The 14,671-nt window shown below is 40.5% G+C and overlaps 1 protein-coding gene across 11 annotated transcripts in view; it reads left to right on the top strand.

Moving 5' to 3' along the window:
* Positions 1 to 14,671, top strand: part of WRN (WRN RecQ like helicase) — a 42,752-nt gene that overhangs the window by 26,836 nt on the left and 1,245 nt on the right. For 8 of the 11 annotated variants that reach the window (XM_080590389.1, XM_080590388.1, XM_080590386.1 and 5 more), the window contains 12 exons: positions 2,918 to 3,088; positions 3,169 to 3,263; positions 4,547 to 4,619; positions 4,787 to 4,860; positions 6,416 to 6,491; positions 6,775 to 6,887; positions 7,789 to 7,903; positions 9,092 to 9,217; positions 10,274 to 10,436; positions 11,509 to 11,723; positions 13,183 to 13,254; positions 13,872 to 14,006. In XM_080590389.1, the coding sequence (XP_080446515.1) occupies positions 2,918 to 3,088; positions 3,169 to 3,263; positions 4,547 to 4,619; positions 4,787 to 4,860; positions 6,416 to 6,491; positions 6,775 to 6,887; positions 7,789 to 7,903; positions 9,092 to 9,217; positions 10,274 to 10,436; positions 11,509 to 11,723; positions 13,183 to 13,254; positions 13,872 to 14,006 (1,428 nt within the window). The remainder of the gene's footprint in view (positions 1 to 2,917; positions 3,089 to 3,168; positions 3,264 to 4,546; positions 4,620 to 4,786; positions 4,861 to 6,415; positions 6,492 to 6,774; positions 6,888 to 7,788; positions 7,904 to 9,091; positions 9,218 to 10,273; positions 10,437 to 11,508; positions 11,724 to 13,182; positions 13,255 to 13,871; positions 14,007 to 14,671) is intronic. The other 3 variants (XM_080590390.1, XM_080590387.1, XM_080590391.1) reach the window with 2 other exon arrangements.

Genomic DNA, 14,671 nt, shown 5'->3' with positions numbered 1-14,671 from the left:
AATATGAGTATAAATCATCTATGAATATCTTAACGTGCAATGCTTTTTGAAATACTGGGGAGGAATGCACCGGATATAAAACACAGGCATAAGAACAAAATCACTTCAAATGTTTACAGCCCAGAAAAAAATCACCTGCAGTACCTGATAACACTCAGTGAATGATGTCACACTTTCTTTTTATTAGAAAAACTGCTAATTGTCATAGAAGTGTGGCTAGGATGAAAATACATTGTTACAGATTTTAACAATCCAAGCTACTTGAAATTATTAGACGTTACTGGGAGAATTGACAATCATGCCAAATCGGCACTGCAAATATGGAATAACTTCTTATTGCTTACAAGAATACTCTTTTCTGGGCTAACATATTTTTTTCAAAGTGTTTTTCTTTGCTCTATTGCTGCAGTTTGACCTCTAGAACAAATGTATGAAATATTTTCTCAATATCACCGTAAGTTAAACATATCTGTCTGAAGATGATGGTTGTATTATTTTAAGAGGTCACATAGCTTCTGGAGAATTGATGTGTTTTTTTGTTGTTTGTGTTTTTTTTAAGTTAGTGGTATCTTTTTCCACCAAATATGTCCAGGTGACCTCCAACAGACTTCAGGTGGACCACAGGGGAGGCCAAGTTTCACTTAATATTTGAAAGCTGAGTCAGACTGAACAAGGTCCTCAGGGAAACCTTGAACTAGAGCTGCATTAATAGAAATATTATACTACCGTTCTAAACCAAGAAGAATGTGATATTTAAAATGTGCATTGTTTATCAGCGACTGGGAATTTATAGTTATGTCAGCAATGATTTTGTTATTAATAGGCTTTGTGACTCATTGCAAGTGGCTTTTAGTAGTAACTCTAACATTTAGTCATTTCTAAGTAGTTAAAATTGCAAGTGTGGCATAGGACTGACTTGTCAGAAGACAGAACAGTATGACATTTGTCCCAAATATGGACAAAAAGTTTATTGTTCTGCATCTTATTCCTTTTATAGAAATTTCTATCGTTAACTTGCTCTTAAAGTCAAAACTGTGTTCTGAAAATATGCAGCCATTGGAGTAATTAATGTAACTGGCATAACTGAAAGGAATATTTCCAGCTTTAAAGTAATGCGTGTTAAGAGTTGAATGAGGGCTGTCTAGACATGAGGATGCAGGACTTGGCTTTTTCTGCCTGCTGAGGAGGTGACTCCCTTGAGTTCAGAGTCAGGGCTTAGTGCCCTGGTCCCATGCAGCAGTGAGGTGAGTCCCTCTTCCACGTGGCTCCTGTGCCCTGCTGCCAAAGGGGTGCAACAAGCCCCTCTTCCTGCTGCTCCACTCGCTGCATGTGCTAGACAGGAGCTCCCTGGCTGCCTGAAATTCTCTAGAGTGTTCTTCCCTGCGGTCCCTGGAGACGTTAGGAAGCTCAGCAGGCCTTCCTGTTCTAACCACTGCCTTTCCTGCATCTCGTATTTGTCCTTCTCTGCTCCTCTGCATCAGCCTGTTTTGTTCTCCTTTGTAAAGCAAAATGGGCTCTTGAGGGTAGGAGACCTATGTTTGTATGGCTCCTAACACAAAGATGATTCCAGAAAACGTGCCAACAGGCATCTGAAAAGCCTACGTGAATGAGTCCTGTAAATGCAGAAGGCAAGCCTCCACACCTTTGTCCCCTGTTGTCTGAGATTATAATGTAGTCATCTTTCATATCACAATACACTTACTTATAGTATACATTTTAGAATCTTATTTATATTAGAAATAGCATGCTATATTATGTATGCAAATATTCAAGTCTTTGTATACACTAGAGCATATGTTTAGTGTAAATATATTTGTGTAATCCAAAAAATGTAGTTCTGTAGATCATGTAGTCCTCCCTAGGGGAGGAGACTTTCAGCAAAACGGCAAATACAGAGTCTGAAGCATGACCTTCTGTTTCTTATTCTAGCAAAAAAAAACAAAACAAAAAAACTTCTTTGTCTGAGACTCGTTGACCTACTATCACTTGATCCGCTGTTACTTCCCTCTTTCAGAAATGTTCTCAGCTTTTCAGACTGTCAGTGTTTCCCTTCCTCTGAAAGGGGCTTTAAGCCCTCTGCACTCTGTTTGGGTCTTTTGAGTTCATGGGGTGAGAACCTGTCAAAGAGGACCTCATAGGCTTTTTTGTCCCCCAGTGTGGACCACTAGTAAGAGATGAGGAAATAGGCGACTTTTTCAAAACAAAAAGGTCCTTGAAGTGAAGGCCAAAACATTACAATGGGCAGCTGAAGTAGAGGAGGAGCCATAGAGCAGATATCTGTAGTCAGCTTGTTGCAGACTCTTCACCCTCGTCATGTCCTGGGATTTAAACAGGCTTTTGTTTTTTTTGTTGACCTATTCACTTTTTCTTTAAGTTTTTTAATTAAAAACACAGGTAACTGCTTCTACTCAAACTCAATTCTTAGATATTCGAACATAGTGATGTATTGAATGGATCTGAGATTGCCCTGAACAGGTTAAATACAAACTGCACTAATGTGGTTTTTTTCCTTTGATGCCTTGAGTGGCTGGGTTGTTCCTATAACTTCCTCCATGTGCAGAAATGGAGATATTTTAACAGTATTATAACCTCAATGTAGTTCTGTCTGGGGGCTTGCTTCAAAATGAAGTTACTGGTTGTGATCTTTTTCACAGCACAGAAATGGGTTAGGTTAGCAAAGACGAGAATGCTCTTCAAGCAACATGGACGAGGCAATAGGAGCTGTTGTAAATGTGGTTACTGTGGGGGGTGTTATATAAACTTGAATAAATGTTTTTGGCTTGTGACTTTACAGAAAAGTTCTTCTGTGAAGATATGTTCTTGGAGACACCGTCATATCAGGATATATCTCACTGGGTATGTTGGAAACCTTCTTTCACAAAGGCTGGAGAAGCCTGACCAGTTCTCTCAATTTCAGAATTCCCAGCGTCTGCCAGAGAGGTACCGAAAGCACGCTCTTTATGGTAGTGGGAAGGACTTGACAGAGAGCTGGTGGAAGTCACTCTGCCAACAGTTGATAATGGAAGGGTTCCTCAAAGAAGTCTCTGGGCGTAGCAAGTTTGCGACCACGTGTGGGCTTACCCAGAAGGTACTTCTTGGTGTGAGACTACCTATCGAAGACTTCTGAGTAATCTATAGCTAAGCCATACGTTGTTTTTTTTCTTACAGGGAAGAAATTGGCTTTTGAAAGCTGGATCTACCTCAAATCCAAGTCTTCTGTTACAGTCCAACGAAGACTTAAACCTACAGAGACCTCCTAGAAGGTAATTATAGTATGCATGTCCTCTTGAGCACCTTACATTATTTTAACGTCAGATTGGTGTCTGAAGCCTGCTTCTCGAGGTGGCAGGTTTGACAGGAAATAGCTGCGTTAGACTTTGCAGCCAAAGTTTTTCCCTTATGCAGTAACATAATATTTTAAAGTCAGTAGATCAGGTGAAGATAAGAAACATTAAAGGAAAATCTGCCAAGGTTTACCTTCTTTTTAATGCTGATGAGTTATACCATGAGTCTTTAACTAGAGCAGCTAAGAGTTTTTTCTCTGTTTTGCACTTGACCTACATTTTCATAAAAGTTAGCTTTTCTGCTTCACATGCTCAGCCTAGGTACTACATGCCTGTGTTGTTACAAGAATTGCTTCAAAATAAATGTGTAACGGTTTGTCTGACTTTGTGTATTTTCTGAAATTTTAACTTTCAAAAATCTTGGTGAGTATATCTGCAAAAGTGGTGTGTGTTTTCAGTGGTGGTCAGTCGATTTGCCATCGGAATATATGGCTTCATGAAAATGGCACGTGAAGTTTTGCTTGTGATCTTCCACTTCACTGTTTGTGAAGTATAACTCATTTTGTTGGTCTTCTTAAATATGAACTTAGGCCAACTGTCTTTGAAGTGGAAGGTAAAGAACTGAAGGCAGCGGAGGCTTTGCTGTGACAACAAATACTGTTAGAATGAAGCTCTTCAGTGTTGGCCTTTGGACATGTCTTCAGATGTCTAGATTGTAATTACCTGATTGATTTATTTTTTAGCGACACATTGTCAGAGTGCCAGTTTTCTTTTACCTTCTCTAATTTTCTATTGTGACTTTTTAGCTAGTCAACAGGTCTTTTAGAAGAATAAAAACACTTGTTTGTTCATAAACAGTAAGAAGTGGCTAAAAGCATATGCTTAGTGCAAACCAGAAAGTTGATACTTGCATGTTTTCTCCAGAAATGGGATTTTTAAAATTGAATCTTTCTATCAAGACAGCATTGTCACAGAACTTTGATTTCTGTCATCGGAAATCCTTGTCTCTTCTGTAAGACAAGATTCTTGTTCCTCATTAAAGCTTTAGTATTTTGCATGGGCTTTGAGGTCCTTGGTGTTTCCCTGGAAATTATGTTTCTAATAACTTTAATAATGATAAGGAAGTGTGATTTGTCAAAAATTTACCTGTACGAAGTTCCATTCAGTTTGCTTGGCAAAATAGTAACTTTTTTCAAATGGCAGCATACAAACAATTCAGTCTGATTTGAGTAAGATAGAATTATTTTTTTTTATTACAACAGTAGATCTTCACCTGTGGTGTCAATGCAGGGCTCCCCGAGCATAAAAGGAACAAAGCAGTCACCAGTCAAGCAGGTCAGTATGAGTACAACTCCTCTTGTGTTTTTACCCATCCTTGTTCGTATTAAAAACCTTGCAAGTGTGTCATGGCATCACAAATGTACATTTTGCTGCTTACAGCAACTTCATTTGAAATACTGTTAAATTAGCATTTGTTTGTCTTGTTCTTCTGTGTTTTATAGATGTCTTTGTATGAAATGTTTTCATGTGAGAAAACAGCTGGAATGCCTTCAGGAAGGAATACCATGCTTAACAGGTACACTATTCTAGACTAAAACAGAATTACGAAGTTCCGACTACATAATAGAGGTGTTGTTGGTGATACAATCCTTAAAACCAGTGCTCTGCTTTGAAGTGACCGTCAAAATGTTTTGACTGCAAGTAACTAGTATTTAAAAAAAAAAAAAGACTTTAAAAATGTCATTGTTTCAAAACATTGAGCTACAACATTTAACAAGCTTTGCAGAATTTGACAAGATACGTTAAGTTTAAATACTTCTAGCGTGTCATAGGCAAAGCAAGTTTTATTAACTGTGAAATGTAAACTTTAACTGATTTTACTTCAAATCCAGTAACAAGAAAAATAGGAAAATGTTAATTAAACTGGAGTGATTGCAGCTTTATATTTGATACTTTTACTGTGGCCATTTATTTTTCAGTCAGTATTTTCTATGTGATGGTTGAAACTGTAATTGATTTTAAATTGTGTTTTAGACAAGCAACTGAGAATAATTGTTTTCAGTTAAATGTAATTAAGCTAAAAAAGACAAGCTGTGACTGTATCTTAATACTGGCAGAACGGAACATGTTCCCTGTGTAGTCATTGTAAGTGAGCATATAGGTTTAGGTTTCTGCCCTTTTATTCTCTTCTGAGATCAAGTTGAGGCTTTGTGAGGTTAAAAAATAAAGCAAGCTTTTGCAAAGGGCAGACAAAGTAATTTGTTCTCGAGGATCGTGTAGTGCTTCAGATCACACTGACCTAGCATTTTTGAGCAGTTCCATTCTTTCAGACAAGCGGCCTGATGCTGGCAGAAGATGGGAGCACCAGATGTCATTTAAGCTGAGAAACTGCCACTGTAGCCACATGGAGAAAAGTTTTTCTAGGGACAGCTACAAACTAAAACAGGTTATTTTGCACTTTGCTTAGCAAAGCAAGGAAAAGACACTCTTGTTCTAGTTTGTCTACTTGCAGATACTGCGCTGCAATGATGGCAGTCTAATTGGAGATTCCCTGAACACATGAGTCTATGATAGCTGTGATGCTGCTCTCCACACAGACATACCTAGTGGTAACAGTAGCTTATTTGGCTTACAGTATGGCAGCTGTGAGCTGTGTGAGCTTTTAAAGTTATTAGCTCTTTCTGGCAAAGATGAATATTACTGGCCATGAGTAGAAATGCAAGGTATTTCGAAGGGATGCTGTCAAAATAATGTCATGAATGGACAAGTGCCTGTAAGAATATGCTTTTGCTAATAATACAGAAATCCAGGTGTGGGTAGGGATATAGGTGGCTTGCTCACTGTTTGAGTTTTGTACAGCAAAAGGTTATTTTTGAGTTATTGGACTAGCCGTGGAGGAATTCTGATAAATCTGGCCTTGGGATATTGCTAATTCTGCCCTAATTAGCTCAAGTCCATAATCAGTGCACCTGCTAGCTTGAGGTGCTGGGCCATGGTCTGACTGTGCTGTCAAAGGGCAGGCAAAAAAAAAAAAATGTCAGGCTGGTGCTCTCTTACAGCCTTGGGCAAAGTTAATGAATAAATTAATAGAATACAAGGGCTGACTTTTTACTTCATTATCTTTCTTTTAGTTTCCCAGAGCACTCGCCTGTGAGATCTCCTTTGAAGTCCCGAGAACCTGTTTCATCTCCGGAAAAAGAACTAGAGGTAAGTCTTTGGAAGAGAGGATATCTGTGAATTGCAATCAGCCTGTAGAGCACAGTCCTGCTGTACTGAAGAAACTGGCTTGGGCAGCTCGTGATATTACAAAGATGTCTTGAAAAGGAGCCCTGAAAGAGAATTTTCAGTATGAAGATTGTTAATGGATTGTAGGCTTTTTGTGTATTAGTGGAAAGATGAGGGAAGCTTTAATTTTACCTCTCATATTTGAACTATTCCTACATGCCTGATCACAAGCTTCTTTCTGGGAATTTGGCTCTCTTCTTCACAGACTGCTCTGTATGGCAAGCTGTTGACTGCTAGACAGAAGGTAGCTAATGAGAAGGCAATTCCTCCAGCTGTCTTGGCAACCAACAAGATCCTGGTGGAGATGGCCCGAATAAGGTAAAGCCAGCATGCATGCCTGTTAGATAAACTCAAAAACCAATTGCAAGCCAAGTCACAATTTCTCTTTCTGCTTTTGGGAGTTTGCCTCATTAGTAAAGGAGCAGCGTTTTTCCTGAGGACTCTGTCGTAATACCCTTGTAAAATGCTTACTGGTGTAAGTTAAATAGCCATTAATGTTAAACTTGTCTCTTCATGCTAGTTCTTATTTAAAAAAAAAAAAAAAGCCGACTTTGCATATGTCTCTGTAACTAAGTCTTCTGTCAGCTTGACAGTCATGGAGGGAAAGGTGCGTGTTGTCTGATTCTTACTTGTCCAACTTCTCTCCAGTGTGTTTTAATCATTCTACTATGTTCATACCTGGTAAGGATTACAAGAGCATTCAGGTCAGGAGCTGTCCCTTACCTTGCACAGGTAGCTCTGTAGCACAAAAGAATAACCAAAATTTTGTGTTGCTCTTGACTACTGAAAGGAAAGGAAAGAAAAACACTTTCTTCATTGTAAGAGAGGGTGTTGTGGTGCAGCTTGGTGTTTAGTGCATCTAAAGAGCCATCCCCAGCTGCTAAACAGCATTAGGTAAACTATGTTTGGAATGCATATGTTCTTCCATACATCTCTAGGCTTATATATTTTTAGGAGGTAAAAGCAAATAAATAACGGATGTAGCTAACATCCTCTGAGGTATTAAGCAGCAAAACTAAAATTTTTGCTATGGTCAAGCTTCAAGATACCAAAGTGCAAACAGTGAACTGAACTAGTTCCAGAGATGATAGTGCAGTAAAAATATTTTCAGGTAGTGATTATTAGATCTGCAGCTCAAGCACATATCATTCAGACACTTGATGTTTCAAAGCATCAACATAGGATGGTTCCATGGCTTTTATTATTCATCCTGAACCAGGCCTACAACTGTTGAGAATGTGAAGAGGATTGAAGGTGTATCTGAAGCAAAATCAACCATGTTGGTCCCTCTCCTGGCTGAAATTAAGGACTTCTGCCAAGCAAATGGTTTGCAGGTATGATTTACTAAAGTGTCTCCTACCATGTAAGAGCACTAAAAGACATAATTTGGTTTGCAGCTCTTGGATTTCTCCTTCAGGGTTTGTCCTTGTCACAGCTTTCCTGTCCAAGCAGGGCAGCCAAACTGTTAGCCTTGCTTACAAATAGGCCTTCTACATCTGAACGTGCTATGTGGTGACAACATGAGGACCTGGATGATAAGTGTTGTCATCTTGAAAGTCCAGGACGTACTTGTAGAGAACACCCACCTAGCAGGGCCGAGTATCCAACCAGTGCCATATTACTGAGAGCTTGCAGCTAGGTTAGTGATTTTTTGGGATGGAGTCCAAGGTTTAGGAAATGTTCCCTCACCAGTTTATTGCTTCAGTGGACTCTGAGGGCAGGACTGAAGTTTGCTTCTGTAAGTTTCTCCTTAGGAGACTGACAGAGATAATAAGTCTTCTGGCTTTCATGAACACTCTGCTCTCTTTTCATAGTTGGTTTTACTTCTGTCTGAGATTTTCTGTAAAGTGGCTCTTCATCACTCTTACCCTTGCAATGGCAAGAGACTCCACTAGGGAGGGGCTGTGGAGCACAGGACTGGAGGAGCTGTGCAGCTGTTTAACTTTGGGGGGTTGAATTCTCCTGTAAATCCACAGGTATGGGGATTTAGATGTCTAGAAAGCAGGTAGAGCAGTAATACTGCTTCTCTGTGATGCTTGAGATAACTCCTTAGTACATTGAACACCAACTCATCTTTTTCCTCAACAGCAAACTATTAGGTATGGGGACTGCAAGCATTTCTGTTTTTCATTAAATCTGTGATAAGCAAAAGTTTAAAATAAATGGAGGAACTTCCCATACAAAACAGCAGACAGAATACCATAGTTTGTTCTGATGGAATAGTTCTACATATATCGTAAGCACTAACTAAGAAGTTTTGTGTTGATCTGGACACCTCTTGGGGCTTTTTTGCAAGTCCCTTGACCAATCCTATGCTTTTTGTTAAGATGGAGTATATGGGTGTCCATCCTGATTCCCTTTCTGCTTTCTTTATGTGGAATGTGGAATTGGGGTCAAAACCAACCTGCTCAGAGATGAGTAACTCTTTCTGTTATTTCCTCAGAATTTCTTCAGGTAATGGCAAGGTGATTCATTGGTTGTTACTGAGATATAATCCTTTTACTCCTCTTTATCTTACTCAGATGGATGCATTCCCTACATCTGGACCTACAGATCAGAAAGAGGCATCTCACCGGAAGCATGCTAGAGCCCTTTCTCCCTCAGAGCATGTCACATATGTCTTGTTCCAAGACAAAAATCTCTCCGTGGTAAGTTTCTCCTTGTGGAGGTCTCTTCCTTTTTGAGAACTAATGGTGGGGATATTTTGTCTAGAGGTAGGGGTTTTGCAAGTGTTTTCTCGTAAATCCTCTGCTAGGTTTTAGTTCCACTTAGTTCTGTATCTTTGCCCTTAATACTGTGAGAAGACAAAAACTTCCTGATCAGGTAGCCTGCTGGAAAAAGGATAGTCACCAGCTTAAAGTGTGCCTAAGGACTAATTAACAAGAAGCAGTTGTATAATTCTTAATGGGTAACTTGATGCTCCTTATGATTGTATACATGGTTGTATGCGCAGTGTCTGTATTGTCTGGGGGAGAAATCAGTAGAAGCATGAAACCTATTTCAAGAGAGACAAGTAACCAGTTTCAAAACTCTCCTGAAAAATGCAAGTTTAAGTGGAGTAAACGTGAGATGTTTCTCTTCGATGCAAATCTCTTAAGAGAATTTATTTAACATATTTGAAAAACAAGAGGGAATTTGTTTTGGTGCTGTTAAACATGTTCTGCTCTGATATTGTAAATCATATGGACTACTGGAAGGTCAAGCGCGTCCTAGCTACTGAACAGGAGACATGTGAAGCTTTGTCAGAGTACCACCATCTGCTTAACTATGAGGCAAAAGCCTCCACTTCCTTTGTAGTAGAACTTTCTGGGATTCAGCTGCCAGAGGGTGGAAAGAGGGTGGTAGTAAGTTGTGACACAGAAATGTGAGCTATAGAGCAGGCTGCAGTGAGCCTTCAAGGTGGCCGCACAGCACCCTCGCTGACTAGAGCCTCTCCTCATCTGAAGTACGAGGTAAGACATTGCACTCAACCTAAGAAGTAGCAGCCTTGAGAGAAAAATGCTTTTCACAAGCTGGAAGAGAAATTAGGGAAGCAATAGAAGTGATAAAGTGCTTGTGGGGTGAGGGGTCGTTGCACAGCTATGTGACAGTATCCCCTGTTGCTTTTTGGACATGGGAGCTTGCCAGGCTTTGAGCTTTCAGTTGTATTTCAGAACACGTCTGCCACCTTAATTCCTTCTGCCTTTGTTTCCCTGTTTCCCTAGAGGACTATAAGTGAGACCAGATCTCTTCCTCTTTCTGAGATTGGCACTCACCTGCTCCAGGCGATGAAAGCTGGCTATCCTGTCAACCTGGAGCGAGCAGGTTTGACTCCTGAAGTTAAACAGATCATTTCTGATGTTATCCGTAATCCTCCTATTGACTCAGGTGAGCATTACAGCCCTCATCTGAAGCTTCTCATGGCAGTGGCGTACTAATAATGAAGGGAATGCAAAATATCACAACTCTGGTACTCCTTTAAGTAGCATCTATCACTTTTTTGGAAGACCCATGACAAAGCAGAGCATGGCAATGACAGTTATTTTCCTTCCAAGGTTGTGTTTCAAAATAGGGCAGTCAGGCCTCATTAAATATCAAAATTCTACTACTCCACAGCATAGTGGAAGGATTTGTATTGCTCTGGAAAAGACCCAGGCACCGCTCTTAAATGTGTACTTACTCAAGTGGAAGTCAGGCAAGCTGAAAGAAATCAGCCTGGTGGTGTCTTCCCATGAGCAATGGCATCTGTGAACAATATGCTGAATAAGAGCAGTAGAATTTCCTTGGGGAAATGTCTCCAAGGTGATGCTTATTTATGAGGATAAGGCTGAATAGTGCAGGAAATCACAGCGCTGTGAGCTGGTGCTGTTGGCTAGTTCAGAGGCTCAAGACAGCCATGTACTTGTGGCTCTGCTCATGGGGGACTTAAAGTTCAGCCTTGCCCTCAGAGCTTAACTTCTTAAGTTAGCTGAATTTTCTGACTTTATAGCTTCGTGACTCCTGTCCTATTTTGGGTGATCGTATCCTTTCAGCAGCAGTTACAGGCCCAGCCAGACTCTCAGCTTACTTCGTTAAACCTACTGCTCTGCAAGTTGTCCATTCCAGCATAACAGAAGATGGGAGGCTATTCAGCCTGAGTTAAAACAGCCTTCCTCTCGAGAGAAAATGGTTGATAGGAGGTGCAGGTTAGAAGCAGGCTGATTATGACATTTTAGACTAAATTTGAGGGTGGTAAGTTTGTGCAAATGAGTGGGAGATTTATCCCATGATCTCACATTCTGGTTTCTTATGATACAAACCTATGGATTAAGTTTCACTTCTTCTAAGGCTTTCTATGCCTTAATCTGTTTGTGCTTTAATGAGGGAAAACTGATGCTTTACAACATAAAACTATGAGTGAGAGAAAGGACAATTCTTTTTTTTTTTTAAATAAATAAATTATATTTGTATTTTTTCCAAGACACCACCAAAATTCAAGCAATTAGAACACTTGTTCCTGCAAATATTGAACTGTATCTCATCCAGATGGCTATTGCATTATTGGAGAAAGAGAATGGAAATAAGGCTCAGCGTGGGTCAGCTGTCAAAAGGGTGTTGGTATGGTCGGATGGGCAGCAGGAAAAAAGAGGAGCATACCAAGCAAGCAAGGAAGATGCTTTGTGGAGTGAAAGAAAGGTTAGTAAAAGAAGCTACAAAACCAGGTTTGTTTAAAAAAAAAAAAAAAGTTTTCTTTTTCCTTTGTAGGAGCAGGCCAAAAGCTGTTGTTTGTTGCTGTTTTCAGTAGTGCTTGGCATTTCCATCTTCCCAATACACCTTTTCCTGACCTCTGGATAAGTCTTGCTACCCTCTAAGACAGGACCAGAAAGTTCCTCCTGCAAAGTGTTGGCCTAGGAAGAGGGCTGTCCCTGTGCATCCCAGCTGTGGTCTGCTCAATGTCACTTCAGCTGATCTCTTCCAGTTGATCTCTTCCTGTGTGGAACTCTTAGCTCACATCTGCTGTAGTAGGTACTGGATGTGCAGCCTGGGAAAGATTAGATACCCAGTGGTCCCGCTGCTGTAGACTGTCACAGCTGCAGCTTAATAATGGCGTCAGAATAAGGATGAACACTTTCTGCTGTTGTTCAGCCCTTCAGAAAGTAGATACGAAAGGTTCCCTGTAGAAACAAAGGATTTCTCAGTAGCTGGGACAGCGGAAGAAAATTAAGTTCATATTTCTGCCTGGTATGAGAGGCTTTGGTAATCTGGACCCTTTATAGACAGTGTCTACGTTCTGCTCTCACCTTACTTCTACGCATTGGTACCCGATGACCGATGTGATGTGGGAAAAGTGATCGTTTGTCTAGAAAGCTCAAAGATACCGGGGAGCTGAAAGGAAAAAGCCAGGGCCAACACCTGCCGGAGTTGTTTGACAGCCCTTCATGGGTGCCTCTGTGTAGCTGTGATAACACGAAAAGTGTCGTGCCCTAGGTCTGAGTCTTTGGGGGGAGTTTCCTTTAGGAGAAGGAAATACGGAGCTCTCTACTGCAGTTTGAGGAAGGCTAGACAAGCCTTCCCAGCCCTAGGGTGGCCTCTCAGCTTCCCCACAAGTCTCTGAAAGTCCAGCTCAGCACCTTGTACAAAAGGTTGCCCTCCACCGAGTGGCTCAAGGTGAGAACAGCAGAAATTCCTAACTGTAAATCGTCTTGCTGCCTATACTAGGATTTCATGTCTGTTCCTTACAGGGTTTTGGGATGCCGCCTTTAACTTGGGATCAAATAATTTTTGGAACCTTGCCATTTTGCTGAATTGATTGCTTCTTGCCTCCCTGAGCACTATTTTGTTCCTAAAATATTAGTGTCTGAGCCTTTTTTCCCCTGAAATTCATCTGACAGTCCAGTTTCATCAGCTGTAACTATACTTTTTTTTCTGTTGCTGTTGGAGCTAATAACAGGAATGACATGCTATTAGAGATCAAATTAATATTGTACAAATGAGTAGACTGCAAATCTAAACGCTAATCAAAATAGACTTCATTCCCTTCTCTTACAGAAGATATCCTTGTTCAGACAATATCCTTGTTCCAATAACTCTGTAGCAAACAGCTTTTAAAACTGCTATTAGGTGTTGTTTTTTAACATTACTGCTGTTTTTACAGGGTAATTTGATCAATCCTGTGCTGAAGGAAGGAGCTGAAAAAACAAATCCACAAGTGGTGCCCTCAGCTTCGGTAAATAGATGTCCTTACTGTAATAAAGCATGCAATAGATTTGCCGTTAGTGATGCTCTAAGTGAGACTGAGATGTGCACCTGATGCAAAAATCTAAGCTTTAGTTCTTTCAACCAGTGACCAACAGGTATTATATACAAATTGGGAATTAATACCTCTGTGCCTTCCGCCCCATTGTCATCTAACACCTTTACTTGAAAAACATATCTGAAAATACAGTACTTGAAATGGAAGCAAGTATTTCAAGTTCTTGGAGCCACTGGGACAGAGGAAGTATTCTTTTCCACTACAGATGTCCTGGTCAAACCACAACAACAGGGGAAAAAAAAACAAAACTACAACAAAAAAGCAACCACCCAAGTAAAACTTCCAGTTCCTGTAATTGAAATTAGTGCATTTCACTTGTTCAAATTTTATTTTGGTGAAATGGATAAATGGATAAGAAATAGTTAGGGATCTCATTCAACAGAGGTGTTGAACTCCTGTTTATAATTACAGGCTAACTTATTTCCCCCTTTTAAAAAAAAAAAAAAAAAAGACCCAGCCTTTCTATTGAATGTAGTTATTGCTTTAATGCATGCATGTAACAGCCTGCTTCATTCCTGTCACATGCAAAGGCGCAGAGCACAGATGACACCCAGCCAGGAGACAGGGGTGCAGTGGGCCACACGAAGCCCATCGCATTAGCCTCCTGGAACCAGCCAGCCCTCAATCCTGAGGAGGAGGAACTGTTTGCTGACTCTCAGCCAAAGGTGAGGCTGCCTGTAGCTTTGTGCCAGGAACAAAGTCCAGATTTGATGATTTTGCTGATTATCTTAAACCAAAATCCTGGCTTCTGTTTGGGTGCTTTTCTGTGCCTAAAACTCTGCAAACCTTTTCTGTTAATATGCTTGATGCGGATGCCCCCTGTGTTGCCCTCGATGTGCCTGAATCCGATGTGTCTATGCACTTCTACAGTAGCAGCCTGCTGTAGGAATTTTTTTCCCCTAGAAGATCTTGCCAGCCCTCTAGTGGCAGGTGCTCCCAATACCTCAGGAGGACATCTGGCTCCCTTCCCTCTATTAGGTTGCATGAGATGGGTTTCTGGTTACACTGAGGTTTTCTGTGCTGATGTTCATATGAACAAGCTGTATGAGCATACAGCTGGTGTTTCTCTAAAGGAAGGTCGCATGGCTCTGAGCAGCACCACTTGCTGTACAATTTGCCTCAATTTCTGGTTCGAGGCTGGGAAGTGGATGTGAACACACAACCTGAAGCAGACAAATCCACTGTTCATGGTCTGGTCAGTTTATCTCCATCCATAAACTAAGTTATTAGGTAGTTAAAATTTGTAACAGCACAGCAGCTATCTTATCTGAACCACTAAACATATTAGAACATTATCTTTGTTTCCTGATCATGGCTTCAGAGAGCTTCA

The sequence above is a fragment of the Anser brachyrhynchus genome, assembly GCF_964034855.1.
Source record: "Anser brachyrhynchus genome assembly, chromosome: 4".
Classification (NCBI taxonomy): Eukaryota; Metazoa; Chordata; class Aves; order Anseriformes; family Anatidae; genus Anser; species Anser brachyrhynchus.
The sequence above is the reverse complement of the archived record's forward strand: the minus strand, read 5'-3'. Positions and strand labels throughout refer to the sequence as shown.